We start from the raw sequence: 26,276 nt of genomic DNA, 5'->3' as shown, positions 1-26,276 counted from the left end.
AACCTAGGGGAGCTGTCGATTCCGCTTAATTGATAACCAAGCAAACCAACAAGCTTTCAAAAGGGGATATATAAAAAGTTCCGAACTTAACTAGATATACTTACTACTATACTATAATACCTCATAAGGCTACATACGTTCATATGATTTCATACCGTCTTCCGAGGTTAGGTAAAGGATTTTAAAAAGAATGCAATCTTGTATGAATCTAACAAAGATTGAATTCATTAAATTTTCATTCGTTCTTTTGTAATTTTCTCATTCATTTAAAGTCTTTGCAATCATTAGCAAAAAGTTGCATATTAAAGTTTAAAGGAACTCAATTGAATGCAAAAACTTCAAATGAATGTGAATGAATTCATGATGTCTCAAACGAGTGCAATCAATTGATTGCATTCAAATGATTGGGAAAATTACTGCAATCTTTTAAAGTAAAATAATTAGTGATTGTAAAATTTAAAGTTTTAGTATTAATACGAAATTTTATTTTAACTTAGTACAAGCTTTTAGTATTTAGGTAGAATAATAATAGAATGCAATCTTTAAACTGAATTCAATAAATAATATTTTTATGATTGCATTTACAAAAGACTGCATTCTTTTACAAGCTTGGTGAATAGTTATGTATACTTGTCCTCTCTTCTCAGACAGGTACTTATTTTGTTAAAGTCTCATTAAAATTCTTTATAGGTTCTTTTGTGGTCATCATCAAAAATGATGACCGTATTATCTAATTATAAATCAAAAAAAAATATGTCTTATGTCATTAAGGTATTTAGGTTGGGACTTAGGGTACTAACAATAAAACATTAAAAAAATTATGTGTCACTCAAGGTAGGTACAACTTATTGGTGATAAAAAGACAATAAAATTTTTGTTTTGAAGAATTTTTATTTTGAAAAATCCAAATAAAAATAACTTAAAAGAATTTTATAACTTTTAGACTTATGTACATATATGTTCCTACAATTAACCAATTTATAAGCTATGTTTGTATTTTGTAATGTCTCGTTACCCTATTAAGGTTTAAAACGTCTTCGATATCTATCTACAAGTATCTATCTGTGTTTACAATATGTTGTAGGAAGCTTTGAAAACAATGCTGTTGTCGAATATTAACTTTTATTATTTGTCAATTCGCTTAAAGTAGGTACTTAATTTTGGGTGGGCTTAGAATTTATTGTTCTAAGAAAACATAATAAAAAAGTTAATTTTCATTATTGCTTTTTGTGACGCCGCAGATTGTTGTTCCTAAAACAATAGAAGAAATATAAATATGAGAGTTATGAAGTTAAAGGGTAAGACATTCTTTGGACACAGAGATCAAACCAATATTGGCTCAAAGAATTTCTGATTTGTTTTGGAAATACAGATGCAAATGGTTCAGCAGAACCATTTTATGATAAAGACTTTAATAGCTGGCCATCACCTGAAGTTTGTTTTTTATTATAACGAGAAGTTCTCTAATGTCTCAAAATATTGACTCTAATGTTTAAAATGTTGAATCAAATGAGTTATCGGTAATAAGAACTGTTAAAAAAATGCAGACAAAGATGAATTTTGGTGGAGTCCTTAACATCTCTAAAAGTCCTCCTGTTTTGGACCCTACGAACAAATTATCGATTGGTCTAAGGGGGTCAAATATTGTATTGCCCAAATGAATGTTAAATAAGTGTTAATGACGTATAAATGAAGCTCTCAACCAAAATTCGATATTTTCAAGTAATGCCTTTTTTTACGCCTCTGAACTTAAAAATTTGAGCTCTCTTCAAAACGAAAAAAGAAACGAATTGATGATAATTCAATCAGTATAATTATCTTAAATGAAATTGACATTTTAACAAATAAATATAAATAATTGTTATTATTGACAATATATAACACTGATCTAACTTGTTTATAACCAGCTTAAAGACATTATATTGACATCGTAAATCTTAAAAGAGGGGGTCTCAAAAATGATAATGTTCGAGTTAAATTATGACTTTAAGTGATGATAATTGTATAGATATGGACATCTGATAACATTCTAACTTCAATAATTGATTAAAAAACACATATTGACACTTTATTGTGTGTTTTGCATTTGAAATTAATTATTTAAGCAATTTTTCGGTTATTGAACTCGGATGTTTTGTTTATAAATATTGCGATCTTCAAATGACCGTTTGTAATTTCCTTTGAAGTACAGTTCTAACTATTTAAAAGATATTTAAAGAGTCAAAGGTATTTTCTTGTTATTTTTAAAAAAAAAAGTCTCGGAAACACAACATGGCTGTTGATTAGATGTGCCCTTCTCTTTTCAAGGTGACCAGAATTAATAACAAATTCCTTTCGAAGGTTATGCCTTCTTTCTCTTTTTAAATTTTTAAATTTTGAGATTTTGAAGCCTATAACTCTAAAGCATGGTGACATTGTGCTAAAACTGAGTGTTATATTTTTGTATAATTATGAACTAGAAAGCTACATTTTTAAGCAAGTCAACAAGAAAATACGGAACTCAATATTTTCTAAGGTCACAAATAGTACATAGGTTGTCCAAATTTTAAAGCGTCAGAAAAACAGAAGTACTGTTTAGGTGTATCCTAGTTGACAGAAGAACTTCATTAAACCTGTCTTCCATCTTGACCGAAACTGCCAACTGTCAACAATTTCTACCAAGATGCTGTCCCACACAACACAAATTTTGTAGTTTTGAGAACCCTCACGAGAGAGTAAAATAATTGCCTCTATTGAAAAATTCATTTAATGGTACACAGTTTTTGTCAAGAAACCTTTCAATGCTTTTTTGACAGTTTTCCTCTCTCTGAAAAAATGTCATTCAAAATTTGACAGAGTAACAAATTCTTCACAAAAAACTTGGGAACTTCATTCTAAATTCTTGGGTTCAAGTTCTTGTTTTTTTTTTTGTTAAATATGGACTTGACTTTAAACTCAAAAAACCTTAGAAAATCGCAGATATTTACAGTAAAGGAACAGATCTAAAAATAATGAGATACGCAAAATAAAGAAAATCCCAATGATGTTATCATCAATGTACATACCTATGAAGGCCAGAGTACTGTGATATTAAAGGTCTGTTCGTTGTTTAAACTTTTCAAAATCTGTTGTCAAACAATCCTAATCAAAAGCAAAATCAATATTCTTATAGACCTGTTCATTTGCTCTTAATAAATGGAACAAACCTTTTTATTTTTTCGCTGTCAGTAATGTTCAAATTTTTCAATAGTTGCAATTATTAGGCTGTGAAATTAAAAACTATGAAGTATGTCAATCAAAAAGTTGCTTGCACAAGTTCTTGAAGTGATGTGAAAAATGTTGAATTAAGTCAACGATCAATACTCTGTCATTTTAGCTTTTATAAAGAAACTTCAAAGCAAAGAAATTCGGGGACATTTAGAGTAAGGGAACAGATCTTATTATTAAATTTAATATCTGAACAGGCATAAGATGTGCATTGGTGATTCTTTTAAAACTTAGAAGTGAACAATAAAGAAAATGAAAATGATGTTTTCTTCACTATGTGTTCCTGTCAAACGAACCTAGTGGATGACTTGTTTGTTTACTCTTCAATATGTGTTCGTATCAAACGAACCTAGTGAAATGTTTGTTTACTTTGATTTCTGTCATTTTATGATTCATTTTTGTACAAAGTAATGTCAATAAAATTTAAAAAAATTAAAATACGAATTTGTAACTAAAATATACTCAAATTCAGTTTAATGAAACAGGTCTGCTAATTATTTTTCACTATTTGTTTCAATTATTATATTTTGTAAACTTTTGTTCTAAAAGGCGTTATAGTCCAGCATTGTATTATAACTGTAAATTTATTCAGGTTTTAAATTTATCCAGCGCTGTTAAATAAGAAGCTGTCAAAAATTCGTTGTATTGAACATTTTTTGCATAGCAAATTAAATTCTATTCTATAAATTTTATAGCATAAATTTAGTTGCTGGTTATAGAAAATTATTGATGCAGTATTATTAATAGCAGATCAAACGTTACCAAGCTGAGTTCACCGAAGAACAACATAAAAGGTCCTATTCCTTTACCCACTATTTCTGTCGTTCTTAGCTTTAGATCTGTCAATTTGAATTTATCATATGAACTTGACAGGAGTTTGGAGAATGAAGCGAAAATGACAATTTTATTTTGACAGAAACGTGAAATTGCACAGTAAAAAAACCGCCAGTTACATTACCCTCAATACTTTTTTAGGCAAGGGTAATGTGATATAAGAGTTCTGTTCGACACCTTGAAATTTTTAAAATCTGCTGTCAAACGAAGGTAATGAAAAGCAAACACAACCAAAATTTTTTAGACCTGTTTATTTACTTGGAATGTCACTTGTCAATTTTTACAAGTTTTATGGTTTCCTATATCAGGAGGTATAGACTGGCAAATTGGAAACTGTCAGAAACACGATACATCTGATACTTTTTTTTATGTAGCAATTCCAGTGGCTCCGAGCCAAGTTGACAGAAAAAAAATGTTATTGGTATTATTCCTTTCCTCAATATTTCTATGATTTTTCGATCAAGATCTTCGATTTGGATCTGCCAAGTTGATTTTTGTATATGAACTTGAATTAGAATAAAAAGCTCAAAAAATCAGAAACATTTACATTTGATTTTTTGACAGAGTTGTGTTTAAGATTATTATTTTTAGATCCGATATTATCGAATAGAAAATAAAAAATTGAGTTCTAAACCTAGAAATTTACCAAGAAATCCGCTATTACAGTAAACGAACAGATCTTATATTGACATTTGACATCAGACGGAAAATTGGATCTAGATCTACCACATTTCCTTTGTCGACTTTGATAGATACCCAGAATTGAAAAATAAAGATTTCAATATGTTTAGGTCAAGTATTGTGATAGAGTACTGTTTGACAACTTGAAATATTTAAAATCTGCTGTCAAATGACAGTAATCAAAAGCAAACACGACCGAAATTCTTATAGACCTGTTTCTTTACTTGGAATGTCACTTGTCAATTTTTACAAGTTTTATGTTTTCCTATTCCAGTAGGTATAATAGACTGTCAAATTGGAAACTGACAGAAATAGACTACACCTGATACTTTTTTTATGTAGCAATTTTATTGACTCCGAGCTAAGTTGACAGAAGAAAAATGTTATTGGTATTATTCCTTTCCTCAGAATTTCGATTTGGATCTGTCAATTTAATATTTGTATATAAACTTGACTTGGAAAAAAAAGTGTCAAAAATCAGAGACATTTACAACTGATTTTTTGACAGAGTTTTATTTATTATTTAAAGCTCTCATTTCATCAAATAATCAAATTCGAAAAATTGAATGAGTTCAAGTGCTAGAAATTTGTCAAGAAATTGGCTGTTAGAGTAAACGAACAGAACTAATATTAACATTTCACAGCTGAAAGGGATTTTGACCTAGATCTGCCTCATTTCTTTTGTCAACTTTGATAGATACGCAGAATTGAACAATAAAGACTTCATTATATGAAGCCAAGAAACTATACAGTATTAGAGTTCGGTTGGATTTTTTTCACACATTTTCAAAATGTGCTGTCAAACAGAACTTATTAAAAGCAATCAGAATCATTTAATAAATGTTTCCTTACTTTGAATTTCTATGGTTTTCTGGTGAACTAATGTCAAGTTCATTTAAAAACAGAAACTGACAGATCTTGTGTCTAAAATGCACAGAAATTCAGGTTAATGGAACATAACTTTTAATTCGTTCATTTATAAGCTTTTTTGCATTGTTCTCATGGTTTCGTCTTTAAAAGTTAAGCAGTCTTAAACGAAAAAAGAAATGTATTTTATTGTTAAATATTAACATTCCTGACAAGTGTCTAAAAAAAAACAAGCAAGGGACAGGGGCAGGGATTATGTAAACCGATAAAGTTAAAGGAATGTATGCCGGCAAAAAGACAGACTAACTGGTTTTCCCGGATAAGCAATTAATAAAAACTTACGGATGGAATTTTGAAAGTGATACATTTCAACAGCCAGCCAGCCAGCAGCGTTAAAATGACAATAAACTAGAAGTTCACTTACAACAACAATTTGTATTCTATACGAAAAGGTAAGGTACAACGAAACCAACGAGGCGACACGTTCCACGGCAGCGCGGCCGGCGGTATTTTTCAGCTTTATACTATGTACAACACTACACTTTAAAGAGACAGACATACAAAAAAGATACAATACAATTTATTTTAAACCCGAGTAGGTCGTCAAACTTGCCACGAATCTTTATGTTGCTTACGTCAATTGAAAACATTCGAAAAACCAACAACCGGTCCATTAGCATTTTAATTTCATAAAATGTTTGTTGTTGTTTTAGTTATTCATAATGACCTCGAATTCCAGTGGTCGCAAGTCTCAAGTCTTCAAGTCTTACCTATATGAAAAAAGAGTATTTTCCATACCTTATAACTATCTGTGGACTGTTGGTCTGGCCGATCGCATCGGAATCGGAATCGAAGTTGGTGGGCCACATTTTGGAAAGCCCGCAGGGAATTCTATGTGATAAGCTTGACCAACACCAGAAATTCCATCAGTCCACTTAAAGTGAGAATATACTGCCGTCTTCTATTGCTTTTTTCGCTGGGTTTCCAAAATGAAATTTTTCAAAACCACAATGGATATACGAGAAAAAAGCTTTATCTTAATTTGGCTTAACAAAATACCAAAAAGGGGGGAATTGTAGTCACACTGTCTACGGATTTCGACTTGCTTCATTTTTTTGTTTATATAAATTTTATTCGATGGAAGCTTAACAACATACCTCTGGGTAGAAGAGAAGTCGATGTATGTGAATGGGAATATTGGAGAATGGGCCAATAAAGATGATAATGAGCCAATATCGGTTTGGTGCGGTATTGACGGTATTGAGAGAAGCCGCGTTTACATAGGTTAGGTTTTAACCAGTTAAGTGCGCGGCTAAACGACTTGATATGATGTCGTGTGATATTTGATTTCATTTGCCGCAAATCTTTTGCGTCAATATTGTTTTTTTTTTTGGTTTCATCAATACAAAAATTTCATGCATAAATTAAAAAATGAGTTCTGTGAATTCTTGAGAGTTGTTATGGCTATATATTGCCCCAGGAGCGGATGTTCAACTCAAACTTCGAAACACTATATAGCCATGAACTAGGTAGGTAGGTAAGGTAAGGTGGGTAACAAGAAAAGTGAATGAGTTGAGAAGTCGCACGTGTGGCTAAGAGTCTGGAGCTTTCAAAAATTCAAACAACCTCATTTTAAATTTGAATTTATATTTTTCATTTCACTGAATGACTGACTGACTTTTGGTTTTTTAAGAGCTGTGATGTTTCATTGCAAAATTGAATACGAAAAAGTTACTACTTTCAATGCAGATATGAAATTTGTAGGTGTATCAAGACATCCTATATAGCTTTATAATGAATTCATAAAACCGGCAGCTGATGATGGTTATTGTTCTTAATGCATTTTTTAAAACACAAGCAGAGATTTTGAATATGATATTAGGAAGATATTATTATTTGAGCAATAAAAAAATATAGGTGTCTGGGAAAGATGTCTGGCGGCAAAAGGCACGTGTAAATTTTGATCCATAAAATTTTTTATCTAAGCTTATAAAGGTTAAGATTTAAAATTTTAATTTTAATACATTTTTTTTTATTAAAAATAAACTACCCATTTGTGGTGTTGAGTTTATTACTTTTAAATGATCTGAAAATGACACTCCAATATTTGTGGAGAATCTTAAAACAAAGTTACAGCTTTTGCGGTTTAAGAAACTCAATTATTCATCCCCCTTTAAAAAAAGAATATTGATGCATATTTTTAAGTGCATAGTATTCTGTAGGGTATTTTTTAAGAGGTTTAGTTTTGATATTGAAAAAACGAGAATGTCCTTAAGGGAAGTCAATGTGAGTTTTGTTCATTGTCAGAGAATCACAATGGAACATGAAATCAAAAAAGATCATTTTCAAAACTTTTTCTAATTGATGACCACAAACCCATTTCACAAAAACATATTGTTCTTAAAGTTCCTAATATCAAAACAAAAGGAAAAACAGAGTTGAGTCAAGCACTCCACATTCTGGATGTGCGGTTGAAAAAAGAAGCTCTACATTTGACAGTACGTTAGAAATTCAATTCAAGGGTAAAGTTATGGGAATTTATGAGTGTAAGGCTGAGTTTTAAAGCTTTTTAAGGGTGGTTCTTCATAACATCACGAATTCCATCTTTAAAGTCCTGAATCGATTGTAGAGAATTATCGAAGATATTTTTATCATTTGTGTAGTGAATTTTTGCCTTTTTTAAACATTGTTAAAGGGAGTATCGAAAAAAGGCAAGCTTCAAAAGTGACAGGTGATTGAATAGACATCTATTCAAAAAGAGACACCATTTCACATTCTTAATGTGCGGTTGACAAAAAAAATCTACACTTTAAAGTACGCCCGAAATTGTTTTGAATGGTAAAGTAATAGGAATTTGTGCATGAAATTGTGAGTATTAGGGCTTAATTGCTTTAGAGCGGGCTGAATGTCTTCTAAGACTTCACACATTCCATAATTAAGGTCGTTATCAATTTTTGAGAATTGTCATAGACCTTTTTTTTGTGGCACCCCAGAAAAGGTATAATGGTCTTATTAACTTTCCATAGAAAGTTATTGTAGTGGGTCCGATTTGTCAAATTGAAAATTTTGACATTTCTCGACGTTTCAAGGTCCCTATAGTCGAAATAAAAGATTTTTAGAAAGATGACTGAGCGTGCGTCCGTACGTAAGCGAAATTTTTTGTCACCCATAACTCAAGAACCAGAAGAGATATCGACTTCAAATAAATTTTGTAATACAGATAATAAGGCAGAAAGATGCAGAAAGGGCTCTCAAGAAAAATTGCGTGAGTGGTTTTTTTTTGCCAAAAAAAGGTAAACGTTAACCCTAAATATCTTACGAACCAAAAACTCAAGAGACTTGAATTAAATTTTATATAATAAATTGTAATGTGATATCAATCAAGTATATTTTTTGAAAAAAATCCAAATAACGGTTTTTTTATAAATCAACAAAACTGACAAAAAAAATTTGTTACCACCAAAATTTGACGAATACAAATTGAATTTATCTACAAAATAATTGTGTGCATTGAAAAACAACGTTTTTACCATCTGGTAAAATTTTCAGAAAAATCGAATTGACAGTTTCCTTACAAAAAAAAAAACTTAAAAGAAAATTTAACAAAAGTTGGTAATAATTGATTTTGGACTCAAATATCTTTTCAAAAATTTGAGATAATGGCTTCCACCTAATTTCAACTTATAAGAAATATCGTTTTCAAAATTCTGAAAAATTTTGAGAAAAATCGAATTGAAGGTTTTTGTACAAAAAACAAAAACCTAACAAAAAATACTAAAATTTGGTAAAAATTTACTTTAGACTCAAATATCTTTTCAAAAATTAAAAATATTGTCTTTAAACTTATTTTATTTCACAGAAAATATTGTTTTCAATATTCAGCAGTTTTTTTTATAAAAATCCAACAGTCTTTTTTTTCATAAAAAAAATAAAATCTACAAAAAATAGTACGCAAATTTGGTAAAAATTAATGATCGGTTCTTGATGTCTCTAAAATTAATTTCATTCATCCAATTTGTAAAAATTTAAGAAATATTACTTAAATTGGTAAACATTAGTTTTCTACTAAAAATCTTTTTAACAAAACTAGATTTTCAAACAAAACTATTTCTATATGAAAAATATGGTTGGTAATTTAAAAATTTGGAAGAATAATTCAACTAACAACTTTTTTAATCCAACACGAAAACCTACAAACAAGACAAGTCGACAGACGGGATAGGAAGTTATCAGTGTGGGTCGCCTTCTAGCCTCTTTTTTTTACAAGATTTCGGTGGATTTCTTGTGATCGGCTCTTAGAGAAATAACGTGATCAGGAAACTTTTCTTTCAAGACCGCCAACTGTGAATGCAAACATTTTGACCATTTTGAATTTCGCGTAAATTAAAGAATCTTAGAGAAAATATAAATAGTATTCGTCTTTGGAATAGTCTTCCACGCGATATTAGGAGTATTGAAGATCTGCGAAGGATGAAGATAGAAATTAAAAAATAATCATTCGTCTTTAAATGTCTGAGCATTAATTATGATAAGAATCAATTTAATTAGTTTTCTCCTTATTTTTCTTTTTATAGAATAAATTGTAACTACTTTGAATTATCTTTTATACTACTTATAAAAATACTTATTTGTAATAATAGCTTTTCACTAGCTTATAAGATATTGTATCTTACTGCAAACGATAATAAATTGTTAAATGTTAAAAAATTGTTAAATATTGTAGCTGTTTTAATAGTGGCGATATTTTTAACTGTCATTTGTCGAAGTTTGACAAATTTTAAAGAAAGAACTTATAAAATAGCGGTCTAATAAAAATAAAACCTCTTATAGAAAACGGGTTTAGATTAATCGGTATAATTATGCCTTCAAAAATATGCCAAGAAAAGACTACGATATTGTTGAAAGTAATTTTATTCAAAAGGAGTAAAATTTGATATAATCTTACAGTAAGTATTTCAAAAAAAAAGTTGAGGAAAGAAGTTCAAACTCTTCAAAATATGTAATTGACCGTAACATATTTGCTTGGGTTTTGAGAAGTGTTTAGTACTAAGATACTGAAACCTAACCAAAAAACATATACAAAAACTTACATTGGTTTACAAGGCTTAAAGCCTGAAAATCAAATTGGACTTTTCTTGCACCAGTTTGATGGCCTTATTTCAAATCCGACTAAAAAATCAATTTATCACGTCAGGTTTTTGAAATATTACTTTTTAAAATTCTTGGAATGTCTTAATTCATGAAGTACATAACTTATTATTCCAATAATATTCGTACTGCTTTTCAAAATCTTGAATATTTATAGTATTTTATAAAGCTTTTAAAAAATAAAAATCGTATGCTTATCTTAAGAAAAAGCCAAAACTGTTTGAAAGTAATTTTTGTTTTTGTTATGAATCCGTCGGAAAAACCCCAAGTTTTTTTTAAATATATTTAAAACAAAATAATGTTAAAAACCGCGTATTTTAAAAATTTTGCAGATATTTTTAATCCAATGTCGGATTCCAAATTAAAACCAAAAATCAGCTCTATCATTTATTTTCTAAAAGCATACAAATAATGTGAAATTTCTCAAAACTTAATACAAAATCATAGATTTGAATAAAAATTCATAACTAATGAGAATTTCCAGAAACTAAGTAAGATACTAACTTAAGCTGTAACTTGAAAACAATTATTTATACTGTGAAAAATCATAATACAATTTATTTTTAAGGACTATGTTCTCTTTTACATTATTCACAAACACATCGTTTTTGGGTTTCTTTGGTATTTTCGAAGATGCATATTTTAAAAACTTGCTTGGGTTAGTTTCGGAAAAATAATAATTATATCGGGGCGTCATAAAAAAAGTTTAAAGGCATTTCTCCTGATATTTGCTTAATCAACCCATGAGGTCCGTCATAGAACGACAGGCCAGGAACCTATATGCTCTATAATACAAAGGCGTAAGTGGCAATGGATAACTAACGACTGCATTGCAGGCCGAAAAATCCGCTCACAAAAGAAGGAAAAAGAGCTGGACGACCGAGAACAACATGGCGCAGGACAGTCGAGGCGAAATCAGTGTCACTAGGCAAAAGTTCGAGGGAGCTGAAACACATCTCCGGAAACCGTACACTTTATGGCGCGTTAGTCGTAGTAGAAGCCCTATGCCCCTTAAGGGGTTCCCAACGGACTTTATAGGCATGAGGACCTAAACAAAACAACCCAGTGCAAGCTTTCTAATCCCTCGACTTCATCATAACGATTCAAGTTGTGCGTTCTCTTTAAAAAACATATTTTGAACTCTTTGACAAAAAAGATACAGAACTTCAAAAAACTATTTATATTTTTTAAAACTGACATCTTTTATTATAAATGATTTTCATGTTTCATAGTAAACTTGACCTCTTTAAGAAAATAACTTAAATATGTATAAATATTTGCGAGTTAAAAAATATTAAACATTTTACTATGTGTTCGGACTAAACGTGTCAATTTAACATTTTCATTTTAACCTAGACTTTGATTATTCGAAATAAAACAATATTATATAAACCCCACATCATGTTAAAGTTTTACTGCAACTTAATTTTTTATAGCAGTTATTTTCAATCGTTAAATAATTTCACCTGTTGCAAAAAAAGACAAACAAAAAAACAATAAAATGAAGCTATTAAATTAGGTAGCTCAGTATATAGACAAAAGTCATATAAGAAAAAAAGTTTTTAATTATATTCATGAAGTTTTTTTCTTCTTTTTTAAATCTCATGATAAAATGTATAATGCATTTTATTTTATTCGTTTTTAAATAGGTACACAAAACAAACGTGTTTGCAATAAATACCCTCCTATAGTTTTTATATGCATTTGCCGATAGTTGGGATGTTCAAAATTTAACAATAGTCTTAAAAGAACAAAAGATCATTATTAAATCTTTTGTGCATATTATGAAATTCAAAAATGATAAAAAAGAAACTTAGTTTTTTAGAAAGCTTGAAACCATTTTTCCAAAATATTATACTTTCAGGGATTTCCTTAACCTCAAAAGAATCTCATCTCAATTATGTTTTTGATAGTTTTGAAATTTTAAATAAAAAATCTAATTTCTGTATCATAACAACTTAAATCCGCATTTTATTATGTATCAATTACGTTCTAAAGGCCTCTTATTGAACTCTATAACAAAATTCAAAAAAATAGTTGGCTTACCACAGGGTTCAGTTTTATCTCCACATCTTTTTTATTCTGTATTTCTTTGCCAATTATCTTTTTATTTAGTTCATATTATTATTTGACAGTTAATAATAGCCCAAATTAAATTCACCTTGATTTGCTTGTTCTTCTCTTCTTCAGGTGGAACTTCAAAATATAGTCTTCCTGATAAAATTCAATATTTAAGAGCTGACATAATTTACACCTTTTTTTAACTGTCATGCTGTATACTTAACATCACCATTTTATCAATTCTTTTTTTCAAAATCTATTCTATTTTTTATTTGTTTTGTTTTTTTCATTTGTTAAGAAATGAGATTTAAAATATAGGGTTTCCAAGTAAAGGGTTTCATGTTGAATATCCCTTTTTTGGAATGTGTCATATTTCGATAACTAACTTTAAGAAGTTAAGTTTCGACACGTTAAAATTATTTAGAATAACAATAAAAATAATCAACATTTGGGAGTCACAAATTTGTGTTTTTTTTTTCTCGAAGAGATGATCAATTTTTGTATTTAGGACCACTTAAATTATAAGGACTATGTTAAAGCTCTATAATCAAAGCAAGACCTTAACGAGGTGAAAGTGCAGTAACTTTAGCTGTGGTGATCATTTAGCTGATACAGTTTTCCTGTTTATAACGAAATAAACATACATTAATATCCCTTAAAATATTAAAATGAAACCTCTAATTGGAACACCATATGTTTTTTACGGGCTTGAAATTTTTAACAAAACAAGTAGTTATTGTCTAAAACAAAAGAATGCCACCCATCACTTCTAAAAGTATCAAAAACTGATGACCTCTCTTCAAATGTACGAATAAAATCACAAAATAACTATTGGTTTACCACATGGTTCAGTTTTATGCCCACATCTATTTTTTTTTATTGAGTTAATTATCTTTTTATTTAGTTCATATTATTATTTAACAAATGATTTATAGACCCAATTAAATTCACATGATTTGCTTTTTCTTCTCTTCTTCAGCTGGAACTTCAAAATATGGTCTTCCCGATAAAATTTAATATTTTACAGCTGACATAGTTGCTGTATGCTTAACATCACCATTTTATCGATTCTTTCTTTCAAAAACCTTTTTTATTTTGTATCTGTTTTGTTTTTTTTTTCGTTAGGAAATAAGGTTTTGAAATATACGGTTTCCAAATAAGGGGTTTCATGTTAGATATGTGCTTTATTTTTTGGAAACTGTCACTTTTGAAGGTGTCTTTTTCTGACAAAAACTGTGATATATTAAAATTATTGGGATTGACTTTAAAAATGGTGGACATTTTGCATTCACAGTTAAGGAAAGGATACGTTAAGTTATCGAAATATGCAGCTGTAAATGTGCGAATTAGCCAAGACATTTCTTATAAAAGGACGGTAACAGTAGCTGTGGCTACCACTTGGCTGATATCGATTTCCATTGTTAATGAGATCTTTTACTTTTTAAAATGAAATAAACATACATTGACTTCTCTTACAATATGAAAACTCTTATGGGAATACCCTCTGTTTTCTTCATTCTTCAATTTTTTATCCGAACAATTAGTTTGTTCAAAAAAAAAAACAATAAATCCTTTAAGTATCAATAACTGATGGCTTCTTTCCAAATTCACGAATAAACTCACAAAATTATAGTTGGTCTACCACAGGGTTCAGTTTTATCTCCACATCTGTTTTTATTTTTTTTATTTTTGCGTTAAATACCTTTTTGTTTAATTCTTATTATAATATGACAAGTGATATTACCCTCAGTTAAAATTGCCTTGATTTTTATGTCCTTTTCTTCTTCAGATGTAACCTTAAAGCAGGTTTACACCATGTACAAACTTTTTAAATTCAATTTTAAGAGCAGACATGATTGTATCCTCATTTAATAGCCTTACTGTGAAAAACATACCAATATTTTCCTCATTCTTCTTGTTAAGACCAATTTTTATTTATTCTTTGTTTTGTGTTGTCGTTAAATAAATGTATGGTTCGAAGTATAGCATATAGCCTTCAATTTGGCCTGTTGTCACTTTTGAAACTTCTTTCTTCTGACATTTGCCAAGTAAAAAGTATGCCCTTACTAAGAATCTTTGGTTCAAAAACGTATTTTAAGCGTTAAAATTCACTACAAAAATGGTTAAAATATTGCAGTTACAGCTCCTTGTTATTTCTTGAAGAAGTGATCAAAATTAACCACTGCGATCTTGTGATTTGACACCTATGGGATTTTATTTTTGGGGCCACATCAATGTTCTGCAATCGATTAAATCTTCAAAAATTGAGTAAACATGTGTGAATGGGTCATGGAAATTTTCATGAAAAGAATATGGTGCAGCAACCTGTTTACATGTCTACTTAACATCGCTTACAAAATCTTCTCTGCCGTATTATGTGAACTTCTAAGGCCCATCGTCAACAACCTGATAGGTCTTTATCAGTGTGGTTTAATATCAGGAAAGTCCACAGTCGGAGAAATATTCACATTACGGTAGATCCTTGAAAAAAATCCAAGAACGTCAAATCAACACCCACCACTTTTTCATCGATTTCAAGGCCGCATATGACAGCATCTAGAGGGACGAGCTGTATAGAACCATGTCTAGTTTTGGTATCCCTACTAAACTTGTTCGTTTGTGCAGGATGACCATGGAGAATTCACGCTGCTCCATAAAGGTTGGAAACAACTTAACAGAACCTTTCTATGTCAAAAAAGGTTTTAGACATGGTGATCGCTGTCATGCGATTTTTTTAAAATCGTACTTGAAAGAATAGTGCATAGCTCACACGTCAACACTAGAGGCACTATCTTTCAAAAGTCTGTGCAATTACTAGCATATGCTGATGAGTGTTACATAATCGGAAGAACTCAGCGTGATGTCAATGGGGCTTTTGTGAGTATTGAGGTAGAGGAGGCAAAAATGGCTTTAACGGTTAATGAGGGCAAAAAAAGTACATGCTGTCGTCAAGAAAGGACTTACAACACCGACGTCTCGGTCAAAACGTCACCATCGACAGACATAAGAGGAATGGAGGAAAAAATGGAACGACAAGCTCTACGGGCTGTTCAGCGACGTAGACTTAGCCAGAAGGGTAAAAGTCAAACGAGTAAGATGGCTGGGTCATGTAAAGCGCATGAAACCAATGCTCCGGCCCGGAAAGTCTTCGAATCCACACCCACAGGGCAGCGCAGTAGAGAAAGACCGCGACCTTACCCAACTTCGAGAGCGAAACTGGAGACATCTAGCTAGGGACCGATCTAGATGGAAAAGTTTGTTGGGTGAGGTCCTAGTTCACACAGGACTGTACCGCCACCTTAAGTATGTAAGTAACCGTTTTACATTGAAACCATTGATTTTTTGTATTATCAAAATTTAACCTTTTTTTGACCCTATATTTTGTATTGTCATTTGATTAGCCATGGAACATTTCAAAAAAAGGATATGATGCTCTAATAAACATCCACCAATTTTTCTAAAAAAATAATTCTTTTTTCTATATCGATAATAAACCTGTTATTGGAAAACCCTTTATTTTCCCCAGTCTTAAAATTTTTAACAGGACAACTGTATAAAACCAAAAAACTCCAATCATGAATAATCTTTCTTTAATTCTTTAATTCTAAGACTTGTGGTTTTCTGTTTGAATTCACAACTAAAATCATAAAATCATTATTGGCCTACCGCAGGGTTGAGTTTTATCTCCAACTCTATTTCTTTAAAATTTTTTCTCCTTATAAATTTATCCTTTATCTGAAAATTCTGGTCCGTTTTTGACTTATGATAAGTTTCTCAATTAATTGAACTTGATTTTTACATTCTTTAGTTGTTAAAGTCAAGTACTCGAAGCTTTGACTTAATCAAGACGATTTAAAATTTAAGCATCAGAATCGAACAAAAATTATCTTTTCACGCTCTATTTCAATTTAATCTGTTTAGTTTTGTCGTTATTAAAATATTGTCTCAAATGCAAACTATTGGTTAATCATCGTTTAAATTTAAAAAAAGAGACATCACCAATCTTCCACAAAAAAATATACAATTTTGCTAAAGACAAATAATAATAAATATGTTAAAATTATTTATGTTCTCTGCATCTGCAGCAGTCATGAGTAAAAAAAAATTGTATTTAAGATGATTCAGTGCAGATACATCTTCTTAGTCATGGTATTGGATGACAAATTTGTTGTTTTGCAGATAAGTCGACAACGATGAGAGTTAAGACTTAAGAGACTTTGGGGTGTGATGATGTTTAGTCATATTAGGTAAGGCAGTTTCTTCTTCATCAAGGTGCTTACTCAGCATCAGGTAAAACAAAAATTCAGCCACTAAGAATGAAATCAAGTAAAAATAAATCTTCCATCGAAATTTTAAATCAAAATGATTTGAAAGTTTGTCCCAGTCTTCAGCAAACAAAATGCTAAAAGTAACTCTTCTTTTAAAGTGTTTAATTATTTTATCTCAATTTAAGAAAACAAATATATATTTACTTCAACAAACAAGTCCAGAAAATAAAGCATAATTCGAAGCTCTTCTTATTATTCTTATATTCATTATCATCTACTTTACTAATTCTAGGAAACAACAAAAAAGAAAACCATCTATGATAAGCTGTCCTGAGGCAAAATTTCATAAAAATCTCCCTAAAACACAAAATAAAAAAATATAACAAATTCATATCTACTCGTATCTCGCAGTAAGTCTCCTTTAAGTCATTATTTCTTTTTTCTTGTCGAAACAATGGAAAAAAGAAAATATCCTTTTCTTCCAAAGTTAACAACAAAGCTCATATTATATACTATAGTTAACTTCAATATAGTACATAAAAATAAGCTCTCTTTTTTAGATGATTAAGCCTCCATCTTTACACTGCCCTGCCTCTCACTCCCCTGTCCAAAGTATCTTGTGGTTGATGGCGAATAAGCTATGATTTTTTACTAACTAATAACACTATTATATAGTGGCATTGACCCAGACTAAGATATCTAACTATCTCGTTTTTTCCTCAATAAGTATCTTTTATCTTCTTTTCATTTTAAATATTTATTACGTCGTAATTTCTAAGAAAAAAATGAAAACAACAACAACATAAAAACCATAGAAACAATGTTAGTTCATTATTCATTTATATTAAGATATAAAACAAAATTGAAATGAAAATAGCGTCATAGTTAGGAGCGCAATGAAACTTAAAAAATTTAAAAAAAAAATCAATAAATCACTGTACTGTGGCGTATACTTACTAAATAGTAATTTTCATATTAGGTAAATAAATGCGCATTTTATTTATGATTAAAATTTGTTTCTAAAAAAGATGTTTCTTTATTGAAGTGTGTTTTTTTAAATACTTTTAATAATATGTATACAGACCTAACCTTGCTTAATAATAAAAAGGCAACAACAAACAAGAACAACAATATTAATAAATAAAAAAGTATACTATAGTGAGATAACTTCCCCATTAAAAGTTAATTTATAAACTATAACCTTGTTGATAGACAAAATACACCGCAACAGATAATGATTTGTGTATATAATAATTTAAAGCACTTTTTGCTACAATGTACCTTGATGTTTATGGATGTCTAATACCTGTACCATTTAATTAAGATAGGAAGAAAATGGAAATAGATTCAAAGGGTGACACAGTTTCAGTTTTCGAAAACGGGTAAAAATAGACCAGAGCTATCAAATATCCAACAAAAATAGTTCAGAGGGTTCATTTGCTGTGTGGGCAACATTTTGGTACCGTTTTAAGTTATAGGTTATTATCTAAGCTGCCAGCTGTTTTTTTTTATAATAAGCGCACACTCAAAGGAATAACTACCCTTATTATGTAGACACAGTTTGAGCACTAGAAAGGGGAGAGAGGGGTTGAAAGGAGGTGTCGGTGCACATTGGTTTTGAATTCCTGAATATTGCAATAGCTGGGAAAGACAGAGTGTGGCAAGGCATTCCACATTCGCATAGTACGGCTAAAGAACGAATCTCTGAGCATAAGCTATTAAAATAATGGTAAAAGAGGGTGAGACAGGAAACATTTCGACGATGTTCAAGTGACGTAAATGATCTTATGATGGTAATACCACCAATCAACCTAAATGCTCTGCGTTCAATAGGCTTAAGTAAGTTGCAGGAGCACCAGCCCAGATATGGGAGTTATACTCAAGCTTTGGACGTATGTAAGTCTTGTAATTAACAGCCAGATCAGAGGGGGAGAAAAACTTCTTGTATCGCCTTAGAAAACCCAAACATCTTGAGGCATTTTTGGCGACATCGCGTATGTGATCGTGCCACAAAAGGTGGTTGGTGATACACATACCGAGAATATCGAGATGTTCAGTTTTCTCGATGCAAGTGCCATTTATGGATAATGGCAAGGGGGGTATACTTCGCTTTAACGATACAAGACAGCATTACGTTTTCGAAGCATTAAATTCCACGCGGTTTCTTATTCCCCATTGTACAATGCTGTTTAGGTCGGAATTTCATGAGCTTATGATATTTTGTCGTTGCAGTTCCACATCCGAAGAAGAGGGGTGTGAATCTGAAAACGAATATGAAAAGCTAAGAGTACTATCGTCAGCGAAACAATGTATTGGATTAGTTGTTGCATACAGGAGATCATTAATAAAAATGAGGAAGAGTGTTGGAGATAGAACAGAGCCCTGGGGCACCCCAGCATTTATTTTGTGGTTTTCAGACTTGAATCCATCCAATACAACTTGTATTGAACGATTCGAAAGGTAATTACTAATCCAATTAAGCAGGGATTCATGAAAACCGAAAGCACGCATTTTCGATAAGAGAGCCTGATGCCAAACCCTATCAAATGCTTTTGAAATATCAAGTGCAATAATCTTACTTTCTCCAAAAATATGTAAAGATTTGTTCCACTGTTTGGTGAGATGAACCATGAGATCATCAGTGGACCTATTGCTACGAAATCCGTATTGTCGGTCATTAAGAAGCTTTCGATCTTCGAGATATTTCTTGATCTGATAATTAATAAGCGTTTCCATGACCTTTTAAATGAGGGACGTAAGTGCAATCGGTCGGTAATTAGACGGTGAGGAAGGTTCGCCTTTCTTGGGACAAATGCAGTTTTCCATCCGCTCGGAACGAGGCCTGAAGAATAGGACAGATGAAAAAGCTTACGCAGTGGTTTACCATTAACAATATTGATAGAGAGTCAGTGGAACGAAAGCAGTCTTAAATAAAGTTGGGACATATTTAAATTTTGTTTCCAAAGTGAGTGCTCGATAGCAGTGCGTTTGTTGAAAAAAAGTGAAACTAAGCTCCTACCAGGTTTTGTTTAACCAAGTTTGTTCAAAAAGTTCTTTGGACTGGTTGAACGATTTTTGGCGATACATTATTTTGTCCAAGCCGTTTATTCTGAACCGGAACAAACAATTTTGGAAGAGCATGAAATGGGCTCGAGTACACTTTTCTCAAATTGCTCGGAAACTAAGCTTTTTTTGAAAAAAAGTTGTAGCTCAAGCCGAGAGTGTGAGAATCAATTTGTCATACGTCGGAATAGCTCAATATTTTGCACAAAGATTATTTGCTTACAAGCTTATAACATACAATTAGATAACATAACATTGTTTGATAACAGCTTGAATTAGACAACGGTTTGAGACGGAAAATCATTTTATTTGAACAGCTTATTTTGAAATGGTGCAAACACATTTTAGAAGAGTGGTAGGAAGGAGTTTAAGTACAAGTTTTTGGAATTACTCGAAAACTATACATTTTTTGAAAAAAGTTGTAAATCATGTAAATCTACACTTAAAATATTATTACAACTTTTTTGTACAGTAGATAGCTTTGGAGAAATAGGTCGAAAATATAGCAACGTGGAGCATTTGGTCAGCAAATGTAATTAAATTATATTTTTTGGTGGTTAATTTATTTCATAACATTACGATAACATAACATCATCAGCCTGTCTCTATGTCTGTTCTTGGGCCTACATCCTAAGCCATTATTTCGATTGAGTTCTAATTTTGAAATTAAGGACTTAAGTGGATTTCTATAAGCGTTTTATTCGATTTTTTCTTACACCGAAGCTAACAGTAGTCTCTATACAAATGTATTGGTCAAAAATCTAAAATTTTAATGTTCTCATAAGCAAAAATGCACGACTGGATCGCACAAACTTGTTTCAGTATTTAAAGAGTCTGTTTAAAAACAGAACCTTTAATTTAAGATCTAAAAATATGCCTGGAAAATAGAAGTTGACAGTACAGCTGTCTGTATATAGATCGTGTAGCATCATTAAAGTATTTATCTCGTTGTTTTATGTCCACTGCGGAAATAAGCTGGTATAAAGAAGCTTTTAAAGCATCCTGATTATAACACAAAAGGTTAAGTTCCATTCCATATTCGCTTGCCAAATTTATCCAATCATCACACCAACTTATTTTGTTTCGTATCACTTGAAGCGCTGCTATCTCCGGAAGTTCATCGTCATAACTCTCAAGATGTAATCGACTTGTATTTTTAGGGTTCATAGGTGATAATAATGATAGATGTATTTGATGGTAGTCTAAAAATTCGTTTAATAAAGTATCGGAGAAGTTTCTCAACAGTTTCGTTCCCCAAGTTTGTGCCCCGTAAAATATGACAGACTCAGATACTCCTTCAATTATCTTAAACTTGCTGCTATGTGCTTTACTTTTGTTAGAAAAACATTTCTTCCAGGTTGCCATAATTGCACCTTTAGCCTTAACTAGTTTCTCTCTTAGATGAATTTCCATTCTCAAATTTTTCGTTAGGTGAACTCCAAGGTATTTGAATACCTTGACAACTTCAATGACCTCTCCATTATTGAACCATTTTTTTTCTCTGAATTGCAACCTCCTCCTCGTTTAAAAATTAAAATTTTGGACTTATTAAGATTCACCATCAAACTCCAAAGCTGACAATATTGATACAGGTGGTAAATTATTAACTGCAATAATTTATTTGATGCTGCCAAAAGAACAATGTCGTCAGTAAACAGCAATGCTTTTATTATTTGTTCGGCGAACTCTACGCCACCTGGTAAAAGGTCTGTAAGATCTTCAATAAACAAGGCGAACAGGCTCAGACTAAATGTACAGTTTTTTCTGACTCCCGATTGTGTTATAAAACCCTCTCCAAAACTCTTCTCCATTCCATACCTTAGCATTCCGTTACTAAACAGCTTGTAGATAAGCGCATATCTATCGATCATATCAAATATATCAACGAAAATTTATAGCTTTTAGTCCTTATTCAGGAATGTGTCTGCGATACTTTTAAGGGCAAAAATGTGGTCAACCGTTGAATAACCTGTCCTAAAGCCTGCTTGAAACTCCTTTAAGAGCTTGTTCTCTACCCATTTATTGAAACGATTTTGCAAAATCAGCATGAATATTTTATATGAAGAATATCCTGAAAGGATATTCCTATATAATTAGACACCTTGGCCAAGCTCCCTTTCTTATGAAACGGGAAAATGATGGACTTCTTGAATTCTAGTGGTATAATTTCTGTTTCCATGAAATTGTTATATATTGTTGTCAGTCAGTTGATTAGCTCTGCTGTGCCATACTTATTAAATTCTGCTGATATGCCATTCGGTCCCCATGCTTTCCCATCTTTAAGTTCTAATAAAGCTGTAATCACTTCTTGGTGTCTTATTGCATCATCAAAAGTTTCATTTTAAAAAAAAGAGTATTGAAAAACAAGTTCCTCTTCTGTTGTATTCAACAACCTCTGAAAGTGATTTGCCAGCTGATCAGAACCTATACTAAAATGGATTGAACAATTTTTTCCGTTCAGCTGCTTTGACAGGTTCCAAAATTAATTTCCCCTTTTACAAGACGCTAATTCTTTGATTCAGCTTCGAAGAAAGCTGCCGTCTTTAGCTCACATATTGCCTTGAAAGATCTATTAGCCAACAAATATTGATTTTTGAAGTAACCATCATTCGAATATCTGTATACTCTAAGCCAGCTAAATGATAATTCCCGTGCCTTTCTGCAGTCTACATCAAACCATGGCTCTATGAAGTTCTCCCAGGCTTTGCTGTTGGTAGCTACAGTTCACAGCTTGGATAGATCACAATTTCTTTAACTCAGCAGTGAGATATCAAGCTTTCCTTGATATTGCATCTCGTTTATCGGTTTCCATTTCAGTTTCGGTAGGAAATTTATAATCTTGAACTCTTGAGCTTATCTGCAAATCAGTCCGAACGTTATGATGATTGGAAAGTGTTCTAAATAGGGTACAGTCTCTATTTTCATGACAATCATATGCTCATTCCATTCGTTGTCCTCGAGACTATAGTCTATCACTGAGCTTCCCTGACCACTGACAAAAGTTAATTGACCTTCCATATCTGACAAGCTTGTACCATTTTGTATTCTTGACCCTTCTAAGTAAGCCATAATAATGGAAATAAATATTGTTGTTGTTCTTCTTCCATTTAAAAAAAAAACACTAATTAGACTTGTCCTTTAGGCACCTACCAGTAAAAAATTGGACTTATCCCTTTGACACTCATTAGTAAATTAAATAAAGATTAATTGCTCTAGAACTTCAAGTTACAACTTTCCAACATCCCAGTTTGTATCTTATAGCTATTATCACATTAATATTTAATATGAATACCTTTTCTGAATACTTGTTCTTCTAGAAATGCTAATGCGCATCAGTTTACCCTTAAGTCCAAGTTTTTAAGTGTTTTTGAGAACAAACTATTCTTTTTACTGCCGCACAACACGAATGTGTAACCTTTTACCATGCTCAATATTTCCCACTCATTGCAATTAGCAGATATTACAAATCAGTGTACATCGCTATCTTCGTTCTAGTTCTAAATGGGTATTCATAAACCCTTGACTTTAACAAAAATAGCTTTCAGAAAATAAGCTCATTCCAGGAAAATAAAAATATATCAGCAAGAATAAAATTATGAAATAAATTAGGTGACTTACAACTCTCAATTATTTCTGTGTACTTATCTCAGGGATATAGGGAACCTTAAGTTTATAGGCCGAACCCGAACGAATTACTTAGTGAATATTATCAATTCCTCGCAATAGGCAACTCGTTAAAAGAACTTAAGATGTGACAGGCAGGGATCGAACCTAACACCTCTGGCATAACAGTTCTACGCATTAACCACGGGTACTACGTTAACAAGAAAATGATATATTTCCATCTTTTATATTTTTTTTGTTGAAAATAAAAATGACAGCTTTTAAGAAAGTTCCAATTTAAGACCTTTTCCTTAACATTGTACTTCAATTTACCTTAAAATAATAACCGAAATAGTGTACTTACCATCAGATCAAAATTAAACTTCTCCTTCCTAATTTAATTCTGTATTTAAAAAAACTGCACCTTACATTGAATCACCCTCTATTTACTATAGGTACTAAAAACCCAACCAAAACAACTTGTATATAGTATAATAAATATAATATGCTTACAAGTAAACACATGTGTAATGCTCTACTTATTGCGCTCTTCAAAAAGTCAATCTTGATTGATTTTTTATTTGTCTTCCTTTTCTATATTTACATATAAATATATAATATACAAGCGACCAATGTCAAATTGAAAAAAGAGAAAACAAAATTTTATGCCAATTGTTCCATTTTCCAATAAAAAACCTAAAGGCCTAGAATACTATCTACGATGTACATATGAAGAACTACGACGACATAAGTAATTACCCAAAGGTTATATGTTACACTATACTATTCTATACTAGCGCCACCATACGCCATTTCATCGCATCATTTACATATCACCCAAACTAAAATAATAACAAAATAAACCCATAACAGCTGTCCTTGCTCATATTGATTTTTTCTCTTATTCTTCTTTCTTAAATTTATATCTATATATAAAACATATCTATCTGTCTATCTATTCAAATGAAACTTGAATAAAAATAAAAAAAAACTATTTATAGTTTTCAATCGAAAACAACAAAACTATGCACCTCACTCTTAAATTAACTACAAACCATAGGTAAGGTCCACACTTGCCAGAGTTCTCAACTACAACTGCTTTACCTACAATACAAAATTGTCATTTGCAGAGCGACCGACAGGTGTGCGAGAATCAATTTGATGCAACAAAACAAACAAATAGAACCTTCCAATCGATTTTGATTAAATTACAATTACATTGTATAGTAAAAGGTCAGAAAAAGATAATCCAAGAAAATAAAATAAAATGCGCAGCACTTAAGTTAACACACACCACAAGACTGGGATGAACCTTAATATTCTAATCAAAAAAAAATCATCAATATCGCGCTTACCATTCTGATAAAACGGCTTAGCTTTTTCTTCATAAAGGACTCCACTGTTATCCTTTTTTTGATGCAACTTCAACTTGTATAAAAACACGTATGAGAAAATTAAACTTTTTTCTTATTTTCTTATGTTTTTATTTTATTGGTTTCGATTTTACACCAAAACTATGTCGTCACAGGGTGCTACAGAAACAGACATAGAATATTTTACACACATCACAGGATGCACCTTGTTTAAAAAAAGAGAATCCTTTTTTTACTACGCGTTGTTTTGCCGTGTAAACACACTCAGATCGTAATCAACAATAACAATAACAATATACTCACGTAACATGGCGGAAAAATCATTTAATGTGCATCGTAAACACACGAATCATGAATAATTAATTAAATAAAATCAATTTTCAAAACAAACAAAAAATCACTCATACGCCTGGGTGCACTAAAATAGGTTTTTTTTTTAAATTTTTGTATCAAAAATATGTCCCACGATATGTTTTTATTTATATTTGTTTATTATTATGAAAAAAATTATATATATTTTTAAATTCAAGTTCAAGAGCACCAAAAGAGGATAGGACCGTATTTCACGTCGTCGTCGTCGTCGGCGCTTGTAGTCGTCGCAGTCAGTCGGTTGTACTATTACTTTTTAGAGAGCTAAATATTACTGCAACAGAGAGTGTGTCGTGTGTCGTAGCTAGCGCTGGTTGTAGTGTGAAGCTTTTTCCCACAGAACAACAATTTAAATATGAAATTGCACATTTTCCGTTCCACAACCCTTCGTTTATGGTATGGCAAGGTAGTGCGCGGTAGTGGATGTCATCGGAGCGGGAAGGTCGTGGGGATAGTGGTGCGAACTATATTTTGCTGCTAGTCACACGAAACCGTAATATGTGTACTAATACAAGTGCAAAATTTTGCATTTGTGCAACAAACGGAAGGGTAGAAGACACAATTTTCTTTGTATTTACAGTAGTGGTCAAAATATTTGGAACACTTAAAAAAAAAACCTCATAGAAAAGTTTTGTTTGGTTGAAAAAGTTAATCTTTTTTATATTAATATTAATCTGAGATTCGGTAGGTGGAAATGGCGATCTCAAGGCAACGTAGCCTGAGATCCAATTAGCGCTGTAGTGCGCCGTTTTGATACCAAAAA

The 26,276-nt window shown here is 31.4% G+C and overlaps 1 protein-coding gene across 1 annotated transcript in view; it reads right to left on the bottom strand.

Moving 5' to 3' along the window:
• Positions 1 to 25,802, bottom strand: part of LOC129946054 (3-phosphoinositide-dependent protein kinase 1) — a 59,029-nt gene extending 33,227 nt beyond the window's left edge. The window contains exon 1 of the mRNA XM_056056079.1: positions 25,127 to 25,802. Within this exon, the coding sequence (XP_055912054.1) occupies positions 25,127 to 25,159 (33 nt within the window). The 5' untranslated portion in view covers positions 25,160 to 25,802. The remainder of the gene's footprint in view (positions 1 to 25,126) is intronic.
• Positions 25,803 to 26,276: the final 474 nt, after the last annotated feature.

Source organism: Eupeodes corollae, chromosome 2 (assembly GCF_945859685.1).
Source record: "Eupeodes corollae chromosome 2, idEupCoro1.1, whole genome shotgun sequence".
Classification (NCBI taxonomy): domain Eukaryota; kingdom Metazoa; phylum Arthropoda; class Insecta; order Diptera; family Syrphidae; genus Eupeodes; species Eupeodes corollae.
The sequence above is the reverse complement of the archived record's forward strand: the minus strand, read 5'-3'. Positions and strand labels throughout refer to the sequence as shown.